The 9,765-nt window shown below is 52.4% G+C and overlaps 1 protein-coding gene across 1 annotated transcript in view; it reads right to left on the bottom strand.

Annotated features, from left to right (window-relative positions):
* The window catches only part of LOC112117599 (uncharacterized protein C16orf45 homolog), a 71,932-nt gene that overhangs the window by 4,284 nt on the left and 57,883 nt on the right, over positions 1-9,765 (bottom strand). The window contains exons 3-4 of the mRNA XM_026654614.2: positions 9,452-9,525; positions 4,978-5,092 (exon numbers count right to left, since the gene is read on the bottom strand). Coding sequence (XP_026510399.1) covers positions 4,978-5,092; positions 9,452-9,525 — 189 coding nt within the window. The remainder of the gene's footprint in view (positions 1-4,977; positions 5,093-9,451; positions 9,526-9,765) is intronic.

The following is a 9,765-nucleotide window of genomic DNA, read 5'->3' as shown; positions in this document are numbered from 1 at the left end:
TTCCCCAATTGCCGCCAATTGCTTGGGGCGGCAGAAATGCTGGAGCCGGCCATGCCTGCGGGCTTCCCAGGGGTGGGGATACCCCCATCCCCTCGCGGTCCCGGGAGAGTCTCTCCTGCCCAGCCCGCTCTGCAGGTGTCCCCCGCCGGGCTGCGCCGCCCGGTCCCACCCGCGGGGTCCCGTCCCCCCCGCCCTGGGCTCCAGGCTCCTGCGCCGCACCAGGGCCCCCCGTCCAGACAGCACGGCCTGCGCCCCTGCCCTGCGGGCCCGGCCCCGGGGAGCCCCTCACCCGGACCCCCCAGTGCAAGGCACCGGACCCCCGACGCTCACCTTCCATCCTGCGCCGCCGGGCCAGGCAGGAGCATTGTGCACGTGAGAAAACCAGGAGCATGGCTGTGGAGGATCCCGCGTGGGTGTGTGAGCCCAGCTCTGTGTGTGTGTGTGTGTGTGTGTGTCCCTGCTGGGGGGGGTGCAGGGGGGGGACCGAGCCCTGTCCCCGGCCGATCCCGGCTCCGGCTCGTGAGTCGCTGGCCGAGCCTCACTCCATGGCGCTGCTGGGCCAGGCCGGGCTGGGCCCTGACCCTCCCGTCACTGTCCAGGGTAAACGCCAGCCCGGATCCACAAGGTCGCCCCACTCCCGGCGCTCTGTGCGCTCCACGCGGGCCTCGCCAGCCAGGCAGCCTTAAAGGCACAGGGGCCCTTTCGCCTCCCCCCGCCCGCCGCGATGGGATGCGGGGGCCGCAGAATATTTCACTGGGCCGCGAGCCGCTACCGGGAGATGCTGCTGCTGCCGCATTAGCAAGGGGCGGGGAGCACTTGGCCGCCGAGCCCTGACCCGCCGCAGGAAGTGGCTGCGGCGATGTTGGGGCCGCGCTGAGCGTGGGGCGCAATGGCCGAGGAGCCGGCCCCCTCGCTTCTCCAGCCGCGCCTGCCGCCCCCCATGGCTCCTCCGGCTGTGCTGCCCCCAGCGCCGGCCCGGCAGGCGCCGCTTTTGGCAAATGTGCTGAGAGGAAGCGGCTGCTTCCCCTGCACCCCGCTAGCTACGCTACTGCTCCAGAGCAAAAAGCATGAGCTGCTACACAGCTTGAGCTAAAGCCTGTGTGGATCAGCTCAGAGGGGCACCTGTGACTCACACGACCAGTGGATTACACTGTGAAGATGGAGACTGCCCTCCAGGTGCTAAGAGCTATTGTTTCCCCAATGTACCCTCTTCTGTTGACCCAGCATGAACCTAAGTGATAAGTCATCTAGCCTCTGTTCTCTCCAGGTGACCCCCCTTCTCATGTGAGATACTGGTGTCAACACATTAGAATTAGCCCGTTACTTTCACATCTTCAGTTGGTTTCCTTTCTCACACACAGTGTGTTCAATAGTGCAGGGTTCTCTGCCTGTCTGGCGTTTCAGGGTGGGGCCTGGCCCAGCAGAACTGGAAGTCAGCTGGACCTCCTGATCAGACAGCTTTAGGACTTGCCTGTCCATGTAGGGGTGGGGGTTAGTGACTGGATCTCCACTTAGCTGTGATAGATCGGCAATACTCCTAACAGCGCACAGAGGAGGGAACTGGATGCTAAAGCTCAGAACTCTGCTCTGCACCTACATGGGTGTGAGTACATGGGCAGAAGTGATGACCTGCCAGGCCCAATTCACATTCAGACCTGAATATGCATCAAATCCTTTGTCTGCTAAACCTCAAAAGCAAGGTCCTTGTGTGGAGGGGGTGTCTTGTGCTTCCCCGGGTTGGCCTCTTGCAATCCTTCATTTCTGCCTAGTGCTTAGACACCTCCACATTCCCCAACCTCTAATGTTTCCTAGCTGAAGTCTCAGACATTCCCCCTCTGAAAACCAGCCTGCAGCGTGACCCCTCTGGACTCTTGGGGTGTCATTCTCCCTCACCCCACTTCTCAGCCATCCGCCCACTCCCACAATAATCCAACAACATCCCAGCCCTGGACCTCTTAAACGTTTTCCACTTGGCAGGGCGCTCTTCAAAGCTGAGCCCAGTGTTCATATCTGTGTATAGTCCCGGTGGCTAGAGCACTGGGTTGGGACTCAGGAGACCTGGGCTCTGTTCCTGGCTGACCTGCTGTATGAATGTAAAGAAGTCACTTCACCTCTCCTTGCTTCTATTTCCCTTCCCATTCTTTGTTTCGTCTAGTTAGATTGTCGGCTCTTTGGGGCGGGGCCTGTCTCTCACCATGTTTGTATAGGTCCTAGCACCATGGGGCCCTGAGTTTGGTTAGGGCACCTCCGCTCTACCATTATACAAATAATAAACCAACCCTCGTGCATACCACCTGCAGTAAAAGGAAACACCTTCCTCTCAGAGTCTACCCATCAGCTCACCTCTTGCTGCAGGTCACCAGTGAAATCTGACCAGGTCACAGGCCCATGCTACGCGCTGTGATCTGGTCAGATTTCACAAGCTAGGCAGAGCTGGAGCTGGTGAGCTCTTGACTGAGAGCACTCCACAGTCCTGCCAGAAATGATGTCAGCACAGTACCAGGCATCCTGGTTTACCAGACCTATTGCATGAGAATGTGGATTTCCACTGGCACTGTACACTCTGGGACACGGCAGCTTTAGAGCTCTTTAACTGCTAACTGACAGGGAGGCTAGAAGGGTGTTTTGGGGGAATGGAAGATGGGCTGCCCCTAAAATACAGCCAGTAAAAGGTTTATAGGGAACTGGCCAGCTCCACAAAGACTGTGGGAAAATCAGCCCAGCAATCTGGCTCCTACTGGAAGAGATCAGCCTGGGTTTTAGTTAAGTGCTCAGTGCAAACCTCCCCTTTTCACAGAAACCTGCCTGCAGTAACTGAAGCTGAAGAATGACAATGAGGGAAGGGGCACCAGCAAAACGAAATAACTCCCCTCTCCTCCCAACAAATATTTCTCCAAGCAAAAGCCCCAGCCCCTGTGACGGCACCACCCGAGGCCATGTCAAATTACATTGTGATGGTTAGCTTGGAAAATGAATCTGATGCCGAGATACAGTGCCCAGCACTATTCATGCGGTAGACAGACAGACATAGCTACACTGCCTCGCAGAAGCATGGAGCGGGGAAAGCAGAAGGTATAGTGGCCATTTTGTGATCTAAATCCCCATGGAGGAAGATGAGGGGGGTGTCAGCTGAACATTTCAGGATCTTTCAAAATGTTTGCTTGGTGGGGCAGGGTAGGGTGTGGGGTCATCTCCTAACTGGTTCCCCTGTCCCTGACTATCACTCTGCAGACACTGCACCCCAGAGCGAAGGAGGCAGTCCCACCACCCGCAGTAACTCCTGCAGGAGTCACCTCCAGCGCTGCCTGTCCCCAGGAGTTACCTGCAGCACCTCACCGCTTCGCACACACACCTGAGCAACAGTCCGGCCCTCCCTTCACTTCTCACGGCCAGCCAGGTTAACTGGGGCCAGCAGTGCCAACGAGCGACCACAGCCCCCCAAGCCCTGGAGAACAGATCCAGCAGGGGTGGAGGCGCCAGCCTGAGGAGGCATGCATAGCAGGTGGCAGAATTAAGGAGAAATCTCAGTTTGCCCAACAGGTGGCAGAGCACGGCTCAGCAGAGTGCAAGCAAGGGGCTGCAATGTGCTGTCTAGATGGCATGTTGAACAGGAACGCCCCAGGCCCCCAGCACAACACCCATGCGACGGCAGAGCTAAAGTGACTGGTGTCTGCAAGCAGAGATGTGTTCCAAAAAATGTATTACATTCTGCTTGAGTTCTAACCGAAGGCTTGCAGGGGTGCTGTGCTTGCCGGAGAGGGGAAAGCCAGAGGCACATGCTGCCTCAGCTTTGAATAGGCCTGAATGGTTTCATTCTGCAGCGGCTGACTGGGCCTGACTGACCTTGCTTCCTGCCTGCTGCAGCATGACCCCTAGTGCAGACAGACCTGACTTGCACTTCAGGACGTCTTCTTGCACAGACTCGGCATGTCATCGAACCATAGAATCATAGAAGATTAGGGTTGGAAGAGACCTCAGGTGGTCATCTAGTCCAACTGCCTGCTCAACTTCCATAGCTAGCAGCTGCCCCTTTGCTTAAAGCCACATACTTCTCAGCCTGTTTGCCAGAAGTTGGGAATGGGTGACAGGGGATGGCTCACTTGATGATTACCTGTTCTGTTCATTCCCTCTGAAGCACCTGGCATTGGCCACTGTTGGAAGACAGGATACTGGCCTAGATGAACCTTTGGTCTCACCCAGTATGGCCGTTCTTATGTTCCTTCTATCACCACCAGTGCATGTTGCCTTTCCCCTGCTTCTGCCCCATTCTACACCTCCAGGTCTGGCTTATGGCATAAGCACTGCAGACCGTATACCTGTGGTCCCAGTTCCTAGTCATGTGATTACATCGGAATCTCAGCTTTCATTTTAATAAAGAGTCTGAAGAAAAGCTCAAAAATCTGACCCGAGTGTAATCGATGCTGCATTGTCTGCCTGAGTCTGCAGACATCTTGAAACAATAGCTCTGAGAGGCGTGAACTGCCCCATACCAGCTCAATGGGGTACTGACTCCAGGACCCACCGCTCTGGGGATCCCCTGCCAACACCTTGCCAATAGAAGGCTCAGCGCATGGCAAGAGGAGAAGAGTGCGGTGGGGCTGGCCCACCCAAACAGATACACCTGGCTGCTGGAGTGAGTCCTGGGGAGCTGGTTTACTGCCCCCCTGCTGCTCTGGGGAAAGATAAGGGTATGCCACTATCCCTACCTCTCTGGGAGGTGTCCCCTTGACAGCCACTCCATGTGGGGGGTGGAGCCACAGTGTGCAGAGGCGGGGCTGTGCAAGTAGTCCCCTGGGGGGCAGTGTTATGATGTGTCTAGTGTCCTGGGCTGCCTTAATCCGACCCTGCACAGCTCCCTAGCCTCTGAGCTGTTCTGTGCATTTCCTGCCCCCAGTGCAGAAGCCGGGAGTCTGACATGCTGGAGCTCTGCCAACCCCTGCAAGTTTCAGACACACTCCAGTTGGCTCATCCAGCTACCTCAGTCTTTCAAATTCCACGTCGTCCACCAGGAAATCCCGGGTTTCCACCAGCTTGTGTATCTGCTGCACCAGCTCCTCCTCCCTCTGCTTCTCCTCGTTGGACTTCTCTTTCTCTGCAGCACGGAAAACACAAACCACTGTTTGTTCTAATGCACCGAAATATAGAAACCTGCGATTCTATCTGTGCTGCAGACAGGGTTGGCTTCTTAGGGTATGTCTGCCCTGCAATCAGAGGTGTGACTGCAACACATGATGTGGACACCCAAGTTGGCTTTGATCTAGCTAGCTTGACTAGGGTGACCAGATGTCCCAATTTTATAGGGACAGTCCCGATATTTGGGGCTTTTTCTTATATAGGCGCCTATTACACCCCACCCCCGTCCTGATTTTTCACACTTGCTGTCTGGTCACCCTAAGCTTGACTAACAATAGCAGTGAAGCTGCAGCAGCGTTTGTACAGCCTGAGCTGCCTCCCATGCTGCACAAGTCCCATTGACTTTCAGTGAAAATCCATAGATTCAAAGATATTAAGGCCAGAATGATCCATTATAATTAGTCTGGTCCCCTGCATAACACAGGACATCGAATCTCTCTCAGTGATCCCTGATTTTCAGTGGTGCTAAAGGGATCTGGATGCCCCATCTCCCATTAGAATGAACAGGGATTGGGTATGTCCATCTCCCAGGAAGTTTTGAAAGTCTTAGCTAAAATCCTCACTGAAATCCCAAAGGGTGGCCTGACCTTCAGCACCGTGGATAACCGCCTGCGTCCCTTTCCACTGTGCACAAAATCTGGGCAACCTTCAAGTCCCATGTATATAAAACACTGGTAAATACACAGAAATGTGGAGATGATTTATGCAACATTAAAGATAAATTACTGAAAGACTGAGATTGGCTGTATGCAGCTGTGTTTTTTAAGACCACCTCAGAGTTCAGGCAACCACTTCCAAACACAATCCAGTACCACATGGCTTTCCATTGGCAGTCCTCCTCCAGCTAAGTAAATACGAAGTGCAATCTGCGATTGCAGCAAACCTGTAGGCTGGATCCCAGCGGCGCCTAAACTGGGTATTCACTTGCAGTTTAAAGCCTTCTATATATTGACCTGAGACGCCGCTGCTAGGGACTGAATGGGAGGAACTATCATCATTATTCTACAGTATTAGCAGCCTCTGTAGAGCACAGAAGTTTGTCCTACTTCTCGGGTGAAATTTACCCATCAGCACAGGCCTCTCTTACATCCTACTTCAGTTCAAAGGGTAAACCACAAACGTGTGTGTCCTGGAGGAAACATATGTGGGGTTTCCAAATTAGCATGTCTCTACAGAGAAAGGGTTGTCCAGTGTGTAGGGCACTAGCCTGGGTGTTGGGAGGTCTCCAGTCAACTCTCTGCTCCGCCACAGACTTTTTGTGTGACCTTGGGCAAGTCACTTAGTCTCCGTGCCTTAGTTCCCCAGCTGTACAATGGAGTTAATAGCACTGCCCTACTTCATAGGGGCATTGTGCGTATAAATGATTCGAGTTTGTAAGATGCTCAGATACTCCAGTAATGGGGGCCATATAAGTACCGTAGATAGACGTCCAAACATGTTAGCTAATCTGAGTTAATTGACAGTCAATTAACTTGAGTTAAAAGCTCTAGTGAGGCATATTCACTTTTAAAAATATGCTTCTTGTTTGTAATTTGAACTTTGATGGCTTCAGATTCCATCTCGACCTTGATATGCTTTCGTATGTCAAAGATATCCTGGCCATGTGAGCTTTCTAGCCTAGAGAGGTTTGGCTAAGCCCTGGGCAAGCACCCCTATGTTTGGGGTTCTTATCTGAACCTAACCTCTGCTGGATCTGTCTTTTGACGCTCTACTGGGAGTCTCACAAGTTCAGTGTTTCTCATGAGATTTCCAGCACGTCCTGAGTTGACTTGCTGGATCCAAATTTTGCAAATATCCCCCAGCCCCAGTCTGAACATCCGTCAGTTACAGGATCAGGTTCAAAATCTGAATCGGGACCTACATTTTGTGGATTGAGCCCACTTCTAACCCAAATCAATCTGCATGTTCCTGGTTTATAGCCACACCTGGAGCAGCAGGGATAGGGAACTAGAAAGACTCCGGCTTCAAGTCATCCTTGATCTCGAGCTGCCCTCCAGGTAGAGAACAAACAGAGTCTTGTAAATGAGCTCAGATGCTGTTCTAGGAGACGAATGTTCAGACCCTTCCTGCTTCAGGGATCCAAACATCACAGCACCGCGCTCTCTAATGCTCCACTGCAGCTCCTGGGACCTGTCAGATCTGCAGAGTGAGACTTGTGGCTGGAACAAACTTAAGCCCAGACCCTACTGGTTGCGGCCCCAATACAGGGAAACACTTCGGCATGTATTAGGCCCATTCCATCCAGGAAAGCATATGATGAAGTGGTTTCCTTAATTGGGACCTGAATTAGGAACTCCTGGCCGGAGCCATTTCCTTAATGACAGTGACGTGACCAGCTCTGCGATGAAGTTATTCTTACTCATTATGATTTAAGCACTCACAGTGCACTGCTGCTGTTTGTAGCCTAGAAGACCTGGCTGCTGTCCAAATTGGATTCAGTCTAAAGAGATGGACAACACACACAACACACTGGGAGACGCAGGGGAAGGTCCTGCTTTTGGATCTAATTCCCATTTACTTCAATGGGCTTTGGAGACGACCTTTAGAGAGTGGGGTGTGGCTTTGTCTTGCTTTGTTTCTCCCCCAATGCTCTCTTTCCCTCTGTGGAAGGATGGCGCATCTGCCAGAGGTCAAAGTTTTGAGGAAGGATTTGAAAGGGGGAAATCTGGGCATCCGGGGGTTGGATAAGCAGTTCCAGATGGCAGGGCAGAAAGCTTGAAGACCAGAGTGAGAGAAGGGGCAAAGGAAGAGGTGGAGCGCGACTTGGCAGAGTGATGGGGACAGGGAGACGACACCGTTTTAAGGTGCTGCATGATATAGGGAGCAAAGGGCAGAATTTCCTTTCCGAGGAAGTTTTGATTTTCTGTTTGGCTGGTTTTTCTCTTCTCCAAAAGAAGTCCATATCGGGGATCTCGCCACATTGTCTGGACTGGATCCTCATGCACGTTAAGGCCCTGGTACTGCACTCTGCCAGTGTAAAGAGGCCTTAGTGTAAATAAATATAAGGCCCTCTCCTTCCAGTGGATGTACTTACTCCAGTTATCCAGTGAGATGCTTTCTGAAATTGTTAAGCTATGAATATGAATCTGTTAGATGTAACCCTTATTTACAAAGAGACTAGCTAGATTCCCAGTACATACCTGCCACAAGGTGGGGTGCTGGTGGTTCTGTTATCTCTGCCGCTCTGAACTTGGGCTGGACCAGAGGTTTTAGGTGTTGAAATACCTATCTCATAGAACTGGAAGGGACCCTGAAAGGTCATCAAGTCCAGCCCCCTACCTTCACCAGCAGGACCAAATACTAATTTTGTTCCAGATCCCTAAATGGTCCCATCAAGGATTGAACTCATAACCCCTGGGTTTAGCAGGCCAATGCTCAAACCACTGAGCTATCCCTCCCCCCTATGCACAGCCCTCGCCAGGACAGAAGGGTGTGTGAAGCTCCTCGCATTTGCCAAGCTGCTCACTGTCTCTAGCCCCCTGTGATTTCTGGCAGGCTTCCTCCACCAGGGCTTGCAGCATTTCCTATGAATTCAAGGCCAGCCTGCCATCTGCCCCATCCCCTCGCTGTCAAAAGGCTGGTGTTAAATTTCTGCTGTGTTTTGTGGTAACACACGAAGAAGAGGAAAGTTTTCCCCAGCAACACCGACATCTGGTGACTCTAGATGCTTGGCCCTGCTTTTAAAGGCCTCCCTCCCCTCCCACCTCCAATAGAAAACTTCCAAAGGGCCCTCTCCCAAGGGATTCCACAAATTCTCCTCCTTCCGCTCCTGGGGTGCCATTTGGAGTGGTTGGTGTGAACTAGAAACCCTGCACAATGTGGGAGGGTAGCTGAGCCTGTAACAGACTCATCTGTCCTCTGTGGATCAGGCACAGAAGAGGATCCTGTAACACACACTCACCAGTGGCTTACAAAAAGATTTGGGTAACAATTTTTATTTCCTTATTTCTTTTCCTTTTCTTGTTTCTTGATATTTCCTTGTTTGGACCAGGACAAGCAGTGGAAGAGGCAAAGAGCCACAGAAAGAGATGATCTGGGGACAATTCCAGCCTAGCCAGGAAAAGAAAGTCCCAGCAACATTGCAAGAAGGGCTGCTTTTGTGAAAGAGCCCCAGGCCAACTTTGCAGACTCGAGAGGTTCAGAGCTGGATCCAAATGTCTGGTTACTCATCTGATTTGATCGCCTGAACCTTTGGAGTCCTGCCTGTTACCTAGTAGGAGCACATCCAGGAATAAAGGGCCTGATCAAAAGCACTCCCATCGATTTCAAGGGCTTTGGGATCAAGCCGCAGAAGCTTTCCAAAGTATCTGGGCCTTACCTGGGAGTGCGATGAGTTTCTGGAGCTCCTTTTTCAGCCGACTGATTTCTTTGCAAAGCTGAATGTCATCCATCCTGCAGAGACACGAACAAAACCACTTAGGGCTGGTCTACACTACACAGGTCAACGTAAGGCAGCTTATGTCAACCTAATTATGTCAGTGCAGTGACGCTGGAACACTTTTTCACTGAAACAGCACTGGGATATTGCGTAGGGTTACCATACGTCCGGATTTTCCCGGACATGTCCGGCTTTTTGGGATTCAAATCCCCGTCCGGGGGGAAATCCCAAAAAGCCGAACATGTCCGGGAAAA

Source organism: Terrapene carolina, unplaced genomic scaffold (assembly GCF_002925995.2).
Source record: "Terrapene carolina triunguis isolate 2854851 unplaced genomic scaffold, T_m_triunguis-2.0 Scaffold192, whole genome shotgun sequence".
In the NCBI taxonomy this organism is placed as follows: Eukaryota; Metazoa; Chordata; order Testudines; family Emydidae; genus Terrapene; species Terrapene triunguis.
This window is presented reverse-complemented; position numbering and strand designations above follow the sequence as displayed.